Source organism: Chiloscyllium punctatum, chromosome 3 (genome assembly GCF_047496795.1).
Source record: "Chiloscyllium punctatum isolate Juve2018m chromosome 3, sChiPun1.3, whole genome shotgun sequence".
Lineage (NCBI taxonomy): Eukaryota > Metazoa > Chordata > Chondrichthyes > Orectolobiformes > Hemiscylliidae > Chiloscyllium > Chiloscyllium punctatum.
In genome coordinates this window covers 66,823,321-66,837,808 of record NC_092741.1, presented here as the reverse complement: position 1 = coordinate 66,837,808, position 14,488 = coordinate 66,823,321, and the positions used below count along the sequence as shown (strand labels likewise).

General features: G+C 40.6%; 1 protein-coding gene across 2 annotated transcripts in view; it reads left to right on the top strand.

The window, feature by feature from the left end:
- me1 (malic enzyme 1, NADP(+)-dependent, cytosolic) overlaps positions 1 to 14,488 on the top strand; it is a 420,143-nt gene that overhangs the window by 135,372 nt on the left and 270,283 nt on the right. For both annotated transcript variants that reach the window (XM_072554540.1, XM_072554546.1), the window contains exons 2-3: positions 2,364 to 2,497; positions 8,476 to 8,625. In XM_072554540.1, the coding sequence (XP_072410641.1) occupies positions 2,364 to 2,497; positions 8,476 to 8,625 (284 nt within the window). The remainder of the gene's footprint in view (positions 1 to 2,363; positions 2,498 to 8,475; positions 8,626 to 14,488) is intronic.

Genomic DNA, 14,488 nt, shown 5'->3' with positions numbered 1-14,488 from the left:
AGTTATAAGTAATCTGAAGTAGATAAAGGTATAGTCCCATATTAAGGCTGTGCTCTCATTAGAGGGGGACTACTGCTGATGAATTTAACCTGAAGGTCATCACTCCTCAGGTGACGGACGAGGTTGAGAAGGTGGGACCTTCATGATGACCCCTGGGAGCTGGACCCAGCTCTGAAATACTCTGCATCCCAACCTAGCTGTCCAGCCAACCAAGCTAACTGGGCTCCTAATTTCATCTGTGTAATTTAAAATCTTGACTAGATTTGTGTTAGAATCCAATAAGTTAGCTTCATCAGTCAGCATTGAGCTGGGATATCATTTTACAGCAGAACAAGGCATTGGTGAGGCCATCTTTGGAGTTCTGTACACAGTTCTGGTTGTCCTACTGTAGGAAGGAGGTTATCAAACTGGAAAGGGTGTAAAAATGATTTACAAGGATGTTGTAGAGATTGGAAGGTTTGAATTACAAGGAGAGGCTGGATAGGCTGGGACAATTTTTCCCTGGAGCTTAGAAGGCAGAGAGGTGACTCTCTTTTTTTTAAAGAGGTTTATAATTTTAAGAGGGGCATAGATAAGGTGAATAGATGGGTCATTTTCCCAGGGCAGGGGAATCTAAAACTACTGGACATAAGTTTAAGGTGAGAGGGGAAAAATTTAAAAGGGACCTGAGGGCTATTTTGTTTCCCTGCGGAGTGTGGTGCATACGTGGAACGAGCTGCCAGAGGAAGTGGTAGAGGCGAGTACAATTCCAACATTTAAAAGACACTTGGACAGCTGCATCGTTCGGAAAGGTTTAGAGGGATATTGGCCAAATGCAGACCAGCTGGACTAGATTAATGTAGAATAACTTGCTGGCATGGTAGAGTTGGGCTGAATGGTCTGTTTCTGTGCTGTACGACTCTCTCTCTAAGTTGATTTGTGTAAATGTTGACTTCTCAAGTGTGTAGTTTTGAAGGGAGAAATACTATTCCTGTGATAAGAACTTGATTCTGAAAAATCTGCCTCAACTGTTCCCTTATTAACGGAGTTGTTGGTTTAAACATTTACCTTGAATATAACAGCATTCTGAGAATTGTCAGCAAGACCAAGTTTTTTTTAAGAAAAAAAGGACAATGTTGCAGTTCAGCTTTTTTATGATACAATTTTATAGCATTTTGCAGGCCTCCAGCTTAGGAACAAAGCAAACCTGTTAGCTACTAGAAATTTCTAGAACTATTTTAAACCTAGACTCAATCCATATCATTGGCACTGCTGGCTCGAATATGTGTCTGAATTATATGTTTTAAATAGGAAATGTGTTTGACATCTATAAAATAGAGGCATGTTGCTATGGTAGATGGAAAAACTTTGTTTCTGCTTAGTCAAAGACCAGGGGGCGTACGTTTCAGGTAAGGGTCAGAACATTTAGAGGAGATGGGGGAAGAAACACTTTTCACCCTGGAGACTAGTTGGAACCTGGAAGTCACTGCCTGTTTGGGTGGTGGAGGCAGACACCCTCATCACATTTAAGAAGCATTTTAAATGTGTACATCCGATGCCAAGGCATACAATGTTTTTGGCTGGCATGATTGCGTGGGTCCATGCTTTTCCTCCAAATTATGCAATCAGCTCGTATAATAACTCAAGATAAAATAAATTTCTGCTCCTAGACATTTTCCAATGAAATTAAGCAAATTACTTCCTCCCTCTCTCTCTGTCTCTCTCTCTCTCTCTCTCTCTTTTTAAATGCATTGCTTCCATTCATTGGAGTTTACAATGCTGGATAATGTGTGCTGTATTTATGCAACACATTTCACTGTAATTAGTAATAAAATACACATGCCAATAAATAAATCAATCAATTATCGAAATTTAAAATGCTTGGAGGTGTGAAACATCAGAGCAAACTTATTGAATAATTCCTGTGATGTCAAAATGTGTAGTTGAAAATCTTTTTGGGGAATGTTTCCACCTCAATTTCTTGGATACATGTTTAATTTTTATATATTTTATGCATGGTAGACTTGCTTACCACAATGCTTCCTAAATGTTTTTTTCCCCTCCTAACTGCATTTCAAGTCTGAAAAGTCTGTGTGACCCCCTTCAGAAAGATGCTAAGATTGGTGATTGGGAGCAGGGTTTGAGGCTGAGAGCACAGGCCTGTTAGAGAAACCATATAACTGTTTAACCCAATTGGAGCTGCACCGCACCAGTGCTGCCTCACAATAGATAACCACAACTTGCAGATCCCAACACCCAACCCTGCCCCCTTTGTTTTGCAAGTTTTTCAGCTTGTTGATTGGGGTTTGGTCTCTGTATTGTTTGGCAAGACTGAGAAATCCATATAACCTGCCATTTCTCTTTTTTAAAATCTTTTTTTCTAGGGCTTGGCCTTCACGTTGGAAGAGAGACAACAACTAGGTATCCATGGTCTTCTGCCCCCTTGTGTTCTTGACCAGAATGTTCAGGTTCTTCAGGTGCTGAAAAACTATGAAATGATAAAAGATGACCTTGACCGGTAAGAGTGACACCACAAATTTGCATTTTTAGTAAGACTGATTTGCCTTGTTAAAGCTAATTCCATTTTATTCTTCATGGAATGTTGCCCATCCCAAGTGTTGTCTTTGTCTTTGAAATGGTCTCTCAAGTCATTCAATTTAGAGTGCAGTTAAGACCCCATTACATTGCTGTGGGTCTGGAGTCACATGTAGGCCAAACCAGATAAGGATTTCCTTTTTCTTAAAGAATGTTAAACCAGATGAGTGTTCACAAAACCTGACCATGGCTACATGGTCACCATTAGAGTAACTTTTTTTTTTGTTAAACTTCTAGGCTGATCATTTTTACTGAACTTTTGTCTCTTCAAATAGCTGTCTAACTCCCTTGAAGTACTTCTTTAATATTCACATCAACCACTCCCTGTAGTGGAATTTTCTCATTGGATTTAAAGAACAAAACAATACAGCATGGGAATAGGTTCTTTGGCCCTTACATACTAAAACTGTCTTCACTTCGAAGATCTGTATCCCTCTATTCCCTTCCTTTCCATTCATGTATTTGTCCAGGTTCTTGAATGCTGCTATTATCTACTTCCACCACCACTTTTTGCCAGCCCATTGTAGGCACCCGCCACCCTTTGTGTAGAAAAAATTGCCTTGCATATCTCTTGAACTCCTCTCTCGCCCCAATTCCTTCAACCTGTGTCCCCTTATAATTGACCCCTCCTTTCTAGGACAAAGTCTCATACTTTTCACTCTATCCACACTATTACCAATCTTTTAACCTTTCAGGTCACCCTCTAGCCTCCTGTGTTCCAATGAAAACAAACCCAGTTTATCCAACCCTTTTCTTCATAGCTTAAAATCCCCCATTGCAGGCAAAGTCATGCTAAACCCTTTCTGTACCCTCTCCAAAACATCCACCTCCTTTCTGGGAGTGTGGCGATCAGAACTAGATGCAATGTTCCAAGTGTGGCCTCACAGTCTATAAAGTTACAGCATAACTTGCCTATCCTTCTCAATGCCCCTTCCAATGAAGGCAAGCAGGTCATAGGCATTTGTTTTTCAACTACCTTTATCTACGTGGGCTGCAACCTTCAGTGATATGTGGACTTGTACACCCGGATCTCTTGGCACATCAACACTCCTATTGGTTCTGCCATTTACTGTATAATTTCCACCTGTACTTTACAATTGAAAATGTGACACCTTCACATTTGTCAAGATTCAACTCCATCTGCCATTTTTCCACCCATGTCTCCAACTGGTCTATCCTCCTCACTGCTTCAGTTCCACCAATATTATATTGTCTTGAAGCTTGCTACTTGATCTTATTGACTGTTTTAAGCTAAGATCTTCTCCACAAAAGGAAACATTCTCTCCAACAAAAAAAGTTGTTGGAAAATCTCAGCAGGTCTGGCAGCATCTGTGAAGGGAAATCAAAGTTTCAGGTCTGGTGACCCTTGCTCAGAATTAGAAGACTGGAACTGAAATATTTTCTCAAATCTATCAAAACCCCTCAAATGTAAAGATTTTGATTTGGTCAAGAGACAAAAGACCCTGCCTTTCTTGACACGTCTACACATTTCAAATAAAATCCTTGAATATCTGCAAATTCTTGAATGCATTTTTATAATATGGCAACAAGTCAGTGCATAGTACTGTTTAACTGTGGCCTAACCAAGGTTCAGTACAGCTTTATTTTAACCTTCCTATCTGTTTACCCTCTTTTTTTTTAAGGAAAAAAAAATTAATACTGGGTTGTTTTTTTTTCCATGACCTTGTTAAGCAGCAGCATAACTTGTTCTCCAAGATCCCTTGTTTCTCTACCCCACTTGTCCTGTCCAAGTAATGAGTGAACACCTTATCCTGCCCAACAATACTGGCATATATTTATCTTTTTGTCTTGTTTTTTCCATTCTGCAAGTTTATTCATAGTCTATAACTTTTTTGTCATCTTCAGTATTGATATAATTCTCAAATGTAGAACTTGCTTTTGATTCTAAAGTTCAAAACATAGTTGTGAACAATAGTAATCCCAGCTGATCCTTGTGGGACATGGTTCTGAATAACTGATCTCTAGTTTCATTCTCTGCTTTCTACTTAGAAGCCTACCAACAATCCATTCTGCAACTTGTTTCTTGGACATTGTTAATCAGCCTACCACGGGAGACCTTATTGTCAGATTTTAGCAAGCCTAGACTAATGACGTCTACTGCATTACTGTTATCAAGACTTTAACCACCATACAAAGAGCCAAGAGAGTTGGTCAAGCACCATTTTCCCTTTTGAAATCCAACCTGACTACTCCTACTTATATTTTTACATTTCTAAATGGGGTCTTTTATATTCTGTTCTTGTGGGTATTTAATTGTTTCTTATCACTGATGCTTCAAACAAGAATTTAGTACAAATTAATCTCAAGTATCATAATTATTTGTACAATGCCTTTAATTTAGTCAAATGTCCTAAACCACTTTGCAGGAATGTTATTTAGTTGCTTTGATTGTTCCCTGGTCAGGTTCTGTTACTCTTCCTGAATCAAATTATACACTTAAAATAACTATTTAAAGATTTTGGATGTTTCTTATGAGACTTGAAAGCCTAAATGAAAAATTTGAAGGATTTATCTGTTAGTTTTCTTGCTTTTTTTGAAATGTTATAAAGACATTTCAGAAGTACTATTGAACAACAGAATTTAGTCCAGAGCTACAGAAGGTGTTAGATAATTCCTTTACTGTTCAAAAAAAGTAAAGGGTTATGGTGAGAGGATAAGTAAGCAGAGCTGAGGCTGTGAAAAGATCAGCCATGATCTTATTGAATGGCAGAGTATGCTCGAGGGGCTGGATGATTTACTCCTATTTCTTATGTTCTTATTAGGGCAGCTTACTCAGAACAATGACATTTTTAAGGAGAATTTTGAAGGAGGAAAGAGAAAGAGGTTTATGCAGGGAATTCCAGACCTTAGGTCCTTGTTAGTTGAAGATATGGCTGCTGATGGCGAAGCAATTTTACAAATGGGATTGTACTGGGAGGCAAATTTGATTAACGTGGAAATATCTTGGATGATTGTGGAGTTGCAGGAGATGATGGAAATAGAGAGGGGGAGGTCATGCCAGGATTTGGAAGCAAAACATTGTAAATTTTAAAATGAAGTTGCTTAACCCAGCTCTGATGAAGGGGTCCATGAATGGAAGTGTGATTGAGTGGGACTTTATGCAACATAAGACAAGTGCCAGAGTTTTGAATGAGTTCCAGATTAGAAGGTGAATGATACGAGAGGCTGGTCTACACTGAGGTGTAGATTTTTAAGGTAGTAAGGTTATGCTTGAACTTTATAACACTACTTGCCTGGACTTGAGTTAGTTATGAAGTGAGATTGGGTAGACTAGGATTGATTTATTTTGAAGTAGGGGAAACTGAGGGTGCACATGATTTGATGCATGAAATTTCAGGGACATACAGGAAGAAAATTTTTCGCTTGATAGAGGGATCCATGACCAGGATGCACAAGTTTGAGGTAAGGGCAGGCGGTTTATAGGGAATCGGAGGAAAAACATGTTTTCACCCTCAGGATGGTGGAAATCTGGAACTCGCTGCCCATAACGGTGGTAGAGGCAGAAACCGTCAACATTGCACTCATGACGCCAAGGCGCACAATGCCATGAGCCAAGTGCTAGAAAATGGGATTGGAATAATTAGACTGTTTTTGATTGGTATCGATTCAATGGTCCTAAGAGCCTTGTGTGCTTTAGACCTCCAGGTCTCTAAGGGAATGGTCAACAGTTTCAACAGCAGATGGTAGGAATCTAGAAATGCTGTGGTGATTGAACTAGACAATCCATTAACCCTTGTGTGAAAGTATAAGTTGATAAAAGGAATGGTATCTTTTCCAGAGTATTTTTTGATTTGCATTTACTCGTATATACTCAGCACCTGCGTACCATTGCATGCATAACACTCCATTAGAGGCAAGATATTTGCCAGTTTCTGATGGAAATCTTAATGAAATCTTTTGCCAATATAAGTGTGAAATCCAAGAATGAAAGCAAGTATTAGCTAATGATGAAATCTAATATTTGGAAGTTTGTGTTCTCCTTGTTTATACAGTACATTTTTGACATACCATTATGTCCCAAGAAAATCAAACTGACTGATTTCAGATTTGATTCCTCAATGGAGTTTTGAGGCATGCAATGATTTCCCAAATAAAGGCCAAGTTTCAGATTTCTGATTTCTAGTGCCAGATTTTCAGCACAATAGAATGTACACAGAAGGATTGAGCTGCATAACTTAAATTGTTTGTTAAATATCTACTAGGAAAAGGTGTTCCTCTACTAAATGGATATTTTCTACATTGTGCTCTTTGCCTGTCGTCCTCTTCTGGATATTTATTTGTGGCCATTTGGCCGATATTTGGTTCCTGCTGCCAGCTTCCACTGGACACTGAAGTAACATTGAAACAATGGTCAGAGACATTGCACAGCATCCACAGAAACAAAGTATCGCAAGAGATGGATCTCCAAACATTCGAGTGGAATGCCTGTTTCATGTTTCATTGCTCAAATTGAAATGAATTGTACTTACATGAATTAGTGATTGAACAAAGGAATTTACTAGTTTGTGTACTAACTTTGCTTGAAAGTGAAAGTGTGCCAAGTTTTGGAAATTTTAGAGATCCACTTTACGTAAGGATGTCTATTCAGTGATTTTAATCCATTTGAATTTAAGACTGAAATATCATCATGCAAAATCTAAGTCTTAAATTCCTTATTGATGTCACAGTAAATTGTTAATGTGCTCATCATGTAGCTACAACTTGACAACAATCTTTGCCATATCATTGTTAAGTAGTTGTTTGGTACAGAGCTTGAGCACTAATGAAAGGGCAAGAAATGGAAACTTCCTTGTACTCATCAGGACTAGGTCACAAACTGACCAGGATAAAGGAGCAAAGTTTATTCAGCAGGAGTGTGGGCCCTGACTGGTGCATTATTGACACGGATATGCAGTGGAATCTGTTAACTGTCAATCTTAGTTTTCAGACCAACCAAGTAAACTGTGGGCTGTGGTGTTGCTATGTGACTGGAGCAAAGATTGGCTGTCATCATGACCCATTTTTTTTATTTTAGTGAAGGAGAACAATAAGTGTATGAGCTAATTCTGTTTACACAAAGCAGTATTATATCATAATACATAGAGCTTCCAGCACGTGCAAGTGCATCACACTGGCAACCTGACTGGTGATCTTAAATTGATTTTTGGTATGACTCTTAGCACAGAGCAAATTTTTTAGTAGACTATTTCCAATAACAGCATCACAATGGTAGATGTAAAATACTGTTCTCAGCCATGCAGGCAATGCCCTTGATGGGCATGATCACGCTGCCTGCTGGGAGTGGTCAATAGGATGTGTTGCTTGATCAGATTCACCAGTTCTGAGGACATAAGGTCTATGTACCTGACACCACAACAGCACTGAAAGTCATACATATTGCTTATTTGCATGAAAGATGAAAAAATACTTTTGGCATGCTGGCAACAAAAGATTGACTTGCATTCTTGATACCTGTACAGAATTGTACAATTTAAATGAATTGTATTGATTTATTGGAGGGTTCATCCTGCACCTTGTGATTTTATCCATTTATCAAGAGTTTGCCTTTCTGCTGTGGAGTGAACATCTTGTAATAGGTGAATTTGACTGACACGGCTGTGTACTTGTATTTATCATAAACATGAATAAGATGTTGTAAACTCACTATTATGATTACTAAGTAATAGCTGTTAAATCTGTAAATATGGCAGGATTCAACTCCGATTCTATTAAAATTTCAAGTTTTCATGCTCTTTAACAGTTAATAGCTTTAAAGAGAGTGCACCCTGTTAACAAAATAAATACATATTAGCCTTTTGCTTTTTCTAACTGGTCTAATGGGATATGCTTTTGCTTGCTTGCTTCAAGTTGTTTCTTACTTTGCACTTCTATCATTTTAAGGTATGTATTTCTAACTGCCCTTCAAGACCGAAATGAGAAGCTCTTCTACAGATTACTGACCTCAGACATTGAGAGATTCATGCCTATTGTTTATACACCCACGGTGGGCCTGGCTTGTCAGAATTATGGACTTGTATTTCGCAGGCCGAGGTAAGTGATTGCACTGCAACACATCTATTGTAAGGAGAATTTATCAATTTAAGAGTAAATAGATCCATGTTTTATCGTGACATACACAATTACAGCTGCCACCAATGTACCAGTTTCCTAACAGGTCAATAACTAATCAAGCACACAAGCAGATGGACTTTGGTGCTAGTACTACCTCAGACTTGTTTTTACATCTCAACATATATGAATGTTTCACACAGCTGAAAAGAATCATTTAACTTTCGTGAAGAACCAGTACGTTTTCTAAATCTGTTGCTAAGACTTATGGAGACAGACCTTTTGTATAGCTATGTTTATTTGCTCACTAATAACATTCCACACAATCAATCCTCAGACGTTTAACCTGAGATACTGTTTCACTTCATTTCTGTTGAGCCATCAAATACTTCAGTTAGAGATGTTAGAAAAAAATATTGTGAGCAGTGAGCACTGTAAATGGGTGAGACCGGTGTTCTCTAGAGAGGTGTTTTGATTGCTCAATGTTCTTCCCTTTGTCAAGGCAGGATGGGATTGGGTATGGGGAGTAAGTAGTGGTCAGAGTGGTAGGTGTGGAGCATTGGGTGGGATAGAGAAGATGTGTGAATCTGCAGTCAGTTTTACATATTGATGCTGGTCCTAATCTGGAATCTTTACTAAGCCACCCCTCAACCTCATTCAAGTCACTTATAAAACTACAAAGAGCAGAGGCCCAAGAACAGAGCCCTATGGGACCCCACTCAACACTGACCTCCAGGCAGAATACTTTCCATCTATAACCACACTCTGCCTTCTGTCAGTCAACCAATTCTGAATCCAATCTCCCTGTATCTCACATTTCCTGACTTTATGAATGAGCCAACCATGGGAAACCTTATCAAATGCCTTGCTGAAGTCCATATATACCATATCCACTGCTTGACCTTCATCGACCTGTCTTGTCACCTCCTCAAAGAACTCAATAAGATTTGAGAGGCATGACCTGACCCCCTCAAAGTCATGCTGACTGCCTTTATTCACACTATACTTTGCCAAATAGTCATAAATCCTATCCATCAGAATTCTTCCCAAAACTTTGCTGACCATAGACTTAAGACTGACTGACTGGTCTGTAATTGCCAGGGATTTCCCTATTACCGTTCTTAAAAAGCGGAACAACGTTTGCCCTTCCAATTCTCCGTTACGACTCCTGTGGAGAGTGAGGAGGCAAAGGTCTTCGCCAGTGGCTTAGCAACCTCCGTTTCTTGCTTCCTGGAGCAGCCTAGGATAAATCTGGTCTGGCCCTGGGGACTTATCAATCTTAATGTTTGCTAAAATTTCCAGCACATCAACTTCATCAATCATGATCTGGTCAAGCTTGTATCCCAGCTCCTTAAAGTTCCCATTCACAACAAGGTCCCTTTCCTTAGTGAAAACTGAAGCAAAAAAACTCATTTAGGGCTTCCCCTATCTGCTCAGACTCCACGCATGAGTTCCTTCTGCTATCCCCGATTGGCCCTATCTTCTCCCTGATCATTCTCTTATTCCTCACGTATGAGTAAAACACCTTTTGGGTTCTCCCTAATGCTTCTTGCCAAACCTTTTTCATGCCCCCTCTTGGCTCTCAGTCCATTTCTGAGCTCCTTTCTAGCAAGCCTATAGTCCTTTAAAGCTGTGCTAAATCCTTGCTTCCTCATGTAAGCTGCCTTCCTTTTGATGAGAAACCCCTCTGTTCTTGTCATCCAAGGTTCCTTAATCTTACCCCTTCTTACCTGTCTCCAGAGGAACAAATTCATGCATCACTTTTTAAAGTGCATCAGTTTTTAAAAGACCTGAGTAAGCAATATTGGTTCAGACAACCTGTTTATGCCTCATGAGTAGTGGGCTGCTATTCCTAGAGTTTTCACAAAAGTTACGTATTTTATGAAAGTATGCAAAATGCCCTAATTTACCTGACATTTTAGATCATTTTAACAGGGAAAAAAAAAATCAGCTTTGCGTACTTAATGGGTTATTGTTTTTTGCAACAAAAAAATTATAGTTGAGGTAAACCAATTCTGAATCACTGAACTGCACCAGGTAAAACTTTAACCCCTTATAAAGGACCCCCTACACAGAGAGATACAAAAGTAAAAGCCTGGATGTACGGGTAGAGGCCAAGTCTGGGAAAGAGGTTTAATAGTCCGTGTCCATAAAGTTTGCTGAGAACTTTTTTTTTGGCTTAATAGATTTGTTACTTGTCTGTCTGTCCATCCATTCATCCATCAATTGACTGGTGGGAGGCAGAGTAACTCTTTCATATTTGTGAAGTCTCTGAATTATTGGTTAAGAGTCATAGCTTATGGTAACTGTTGAAGAACACCTCCAGTCTAAAGAAAACCAGTTTTTTTTTAAAACCCGTAGAGAGAAAGAAAGCCCCTATTCGTGAGGTCTGCTGGCTTGTGACCAAACATTCATACCTGCAAGTTGTTCAGCTAGCTGGGAGTTAATCAGAGTTTTTGATTAGGCAGAGGCATTGGTCTGGGATAGGTGATCAGTTGTCAATCAGCTACCTGTTACTGGACAAATCTCATTTTGCACGTACTCCCTGGTGCCAGTCGGCAACGACACCCCCCCACCCCCCACCCCACAACACCACCATTGCTTGAACAGGCACAGCAGCAGGATAAACAACACCTGCAATGAGTGGTCCACAATCAAGAATATAAAAAGAGAAAGATTACAGGGTCGTGTCACCTAAATAGGGATTTGCAACTTCCTACTGGCTTTTTATTTTTTTTTCCTCTGTTTATTTTTTTTTTACTTTTTTTTTCTTTTTTTATTTTTTTTTTATTAAACCCCCACACTACCGCCTAAGTGCGGTAGTGCTTATTTTTTCCCCAGCACCCATGGTGTGTGTGTGCAGGTGTGAGACACAGTGAAAGACACAAAGTGCACGAATCTTTATTCAATTTCCACCACCAGGAAGATAGGAAATCACCCGAGTGGCCAGTGACAAGCACTGCCCTTCAAACCACAGGGCAATGCTGTGTGATCAAGACAGTGAAGGGGAGGGTAGGGACTAAATCAAAATAGAGTTGGAGGGGGAAATAATACACTCCACTCCCTGCGGCGCCCACCTCTCCCTGAACGACTCCAGGGTGTTGGTGGACACCGCGTGCTCCTTCTCCAAGGACACCCGGGCTCTAACGTAACCCCGGAAGCCTACTGGCTTTTTATTTGGAGAGAAGTCAATTCTCAGTTTAATCTTAAATGGAAGACCCCAAAGGTATTCAAAATTCTCCCTCGTGTGTCTTGAGTGATGTGGGCAACAGTAAGAACTGTGGGAGAGAATGTTGGGAATGAAGAGAATCTGATTTTTGACATCTAGTTGGTAATTTCTGATTTTATTTTACCCTTCGTTTTGATGGCAAGATCAGAATTTTGCTGATAAGCACCCACTGTCTTATTTGCATCTCAGTAATAATTCTTCTCCCCTCACTGGTATAAAGCTTGCAATTCTCCCCTTGTCCCCTGTGAAATCGATGGTGACATTTCCTAAGTTACAGGTTGGAGTAGTTACCCGGTGGCTGCTGATCGCCACGTACATCACGATGCTTACATTTTAATGTCCTTTCACCAACATTTCTTTAAATGCTGTGTACATTATCATCCTCCACCCTTCATCCACTAAACTTTGCATTGACAAAGCATAAGCCTCAGCATGTAATTATGGTTCTGGATTAGTGGTGCTGGAAGAGCACAGCAGTTCAGGCCCCTAGCAGAGCGCTTTAGGGAACATCTCCGGGACACCCGCACCAATCAACCAAACCGCCCCGTGGCCCAACATTTCAACTCCCCCTCCCACTCTGCCGAGGACATGGAGGTCCTGGGCCTCCTTCACCGCCGCTCGCTCACCACCAGACGCCTTGAGGAAGAACGCCTCATCTTCCGCCTTGGAACACTTCAACCCCAGGGCATCAATGTGGACTTCAACAGCTTCCTCATTTCCCCTTCCCCCACCTCATCCTAGTTTCAAACTTCCAGCTCAGCACTGTCCCCTTGACTTGTCCGGACTTGTCCGACCTGCCTATCTCCTTTTCCACCTATCCACTCCACCCTCTCCTCCCTGACCTATCACCTTCATCTCCTCCCCCACTCACCCATTGTACTCTATGCTACTCTCTCCCCACCCTGCACCCTCCTCTAGCTTATCTCTCCACGCTTCAGGCTCACTGCCTTTATTCCTGATGAAGGGCTTTTGCTTGATTTTGCTGCTCCTTGGATGCTGCCTGAACTGCTGTGCTCTTCCAGCACCACTAATCCAGAATTTGGTTTCCAGCATCTGCAGTTATTGTTTTTACCCCTATATAATTATGGTTGCACACAGACTGGCTCTGGATCCATTGCTGCTTGCCAGGACCCCAGTGTGGTAGTCAGGCACACCTCTTTGACTTGAAGCTCCTACCAGGTCAATTTCTGAATCCAACACCCCAGTCACTAACTATCAGTTCAGGGTCGACCTTCTGGCTCTTCGCTTCATTTCTTAGTGCTCCCTCACTTTGTGCTTATTTGGAGATTTTCAGCCTTTGCATTGCACAGCCTTTCAGCTAGAGGGAAGGTGGTTAATAGTTGTAGAGGAGGAGATGATGCTAGGCTGAGCCACTGAGTTGTTCAGGGAGATGAGTGGGGGGTGTGGCAGTGGGGGTTGCATGGAATAGTGAGGTTGGTTGTCCATGAATATCGGTAAGGTTTCTGTGCAGTGGCAGGGTTACAGTGAAAGTGAGGTAACTACAGGTAATGAGGCAGTTGACCTTGTGGATTGCAGAAGATCAGCGGAACTACTTGCGGGTGTGAATGTTTGGTCACAAGCCAGTAGACCTCAGAAGCTTTTTTTTTCTGTCATGCTGTGTATTCCATCTGATTGAGGAGAGCAGCACTGACCTGGCCTGCTATCTGAATCCAGACTGAATGTGCTTAGCATCTTGTTGATCATCTAGGTAGAGGAAAGTCATCCTCTAGACCACCCTGTCCACCAAAACCTCCAAATCCCTATCTGGAAAGCTTGGTACTAGCTTCTGTTTCTGAGACATTTCTGTTGCCTAAGAGGACAGAGGGTGATGTAGCTCCTGGCTTGCAGTGTTTGAGATGGTATGCAGTTGGGCTTTAACAATGGCCTGTACGCAGGAATGTTCTTGCAGCCACGGGAATCTCATCTGTTGCATGATGGCCAGGTGATTTTGTGGTGAGAAGTGGAAGATACTGTGAGAAAAGTCCCTTCAGCCAGACTGAACACCTCATGAAATTTCCTGAACGTAAAAATGAGGAAATCCAGCCCATAGTTCTAGAATGTTCCCTACAAAGGAAAATACTCTATCAGAATCTACCTTCCATTTATTAGTTGTTAAAAGTTTGTGACAAATGGAAAAAGGAGCTGGAAAATGCTACAAATAACTACTAAATAGTTGAAAGATTGCGGAAAAAAACAATTCTAATATAGTCTAACTTGAATTGCTGTTGAACTTGAACTGTGTAGCTCACACAGCAAGATCCCACAAATACCGTTTGAGATCACTAGCTGTGATTTAGAGATAAATATTGGTCTGTTCAAATTAAATTCTTGGCCTTCCTTCAAATTGTTGAATGAGTCAGAGATGGGGGTCAACCTAAAACAGTAAGCCAATTGCTACTTTGTACATTTTCCCATTCCATTTTGAATGCAAGAAATTAGTGAAGTCTTCTAGGTAAATCCATCTTTTTGGTACACAGTAGCAATTGGAGTGTGAGCCATTCCTGTGAAAACTACTTAGTTTTCACCTGTTTTGAGGCCAAATTGGACGACTCCACCAATAATTAGCTCTGTGATTTGTAAATGGTACAAGGATTTGTTGCAGATGTTTTTCACCCC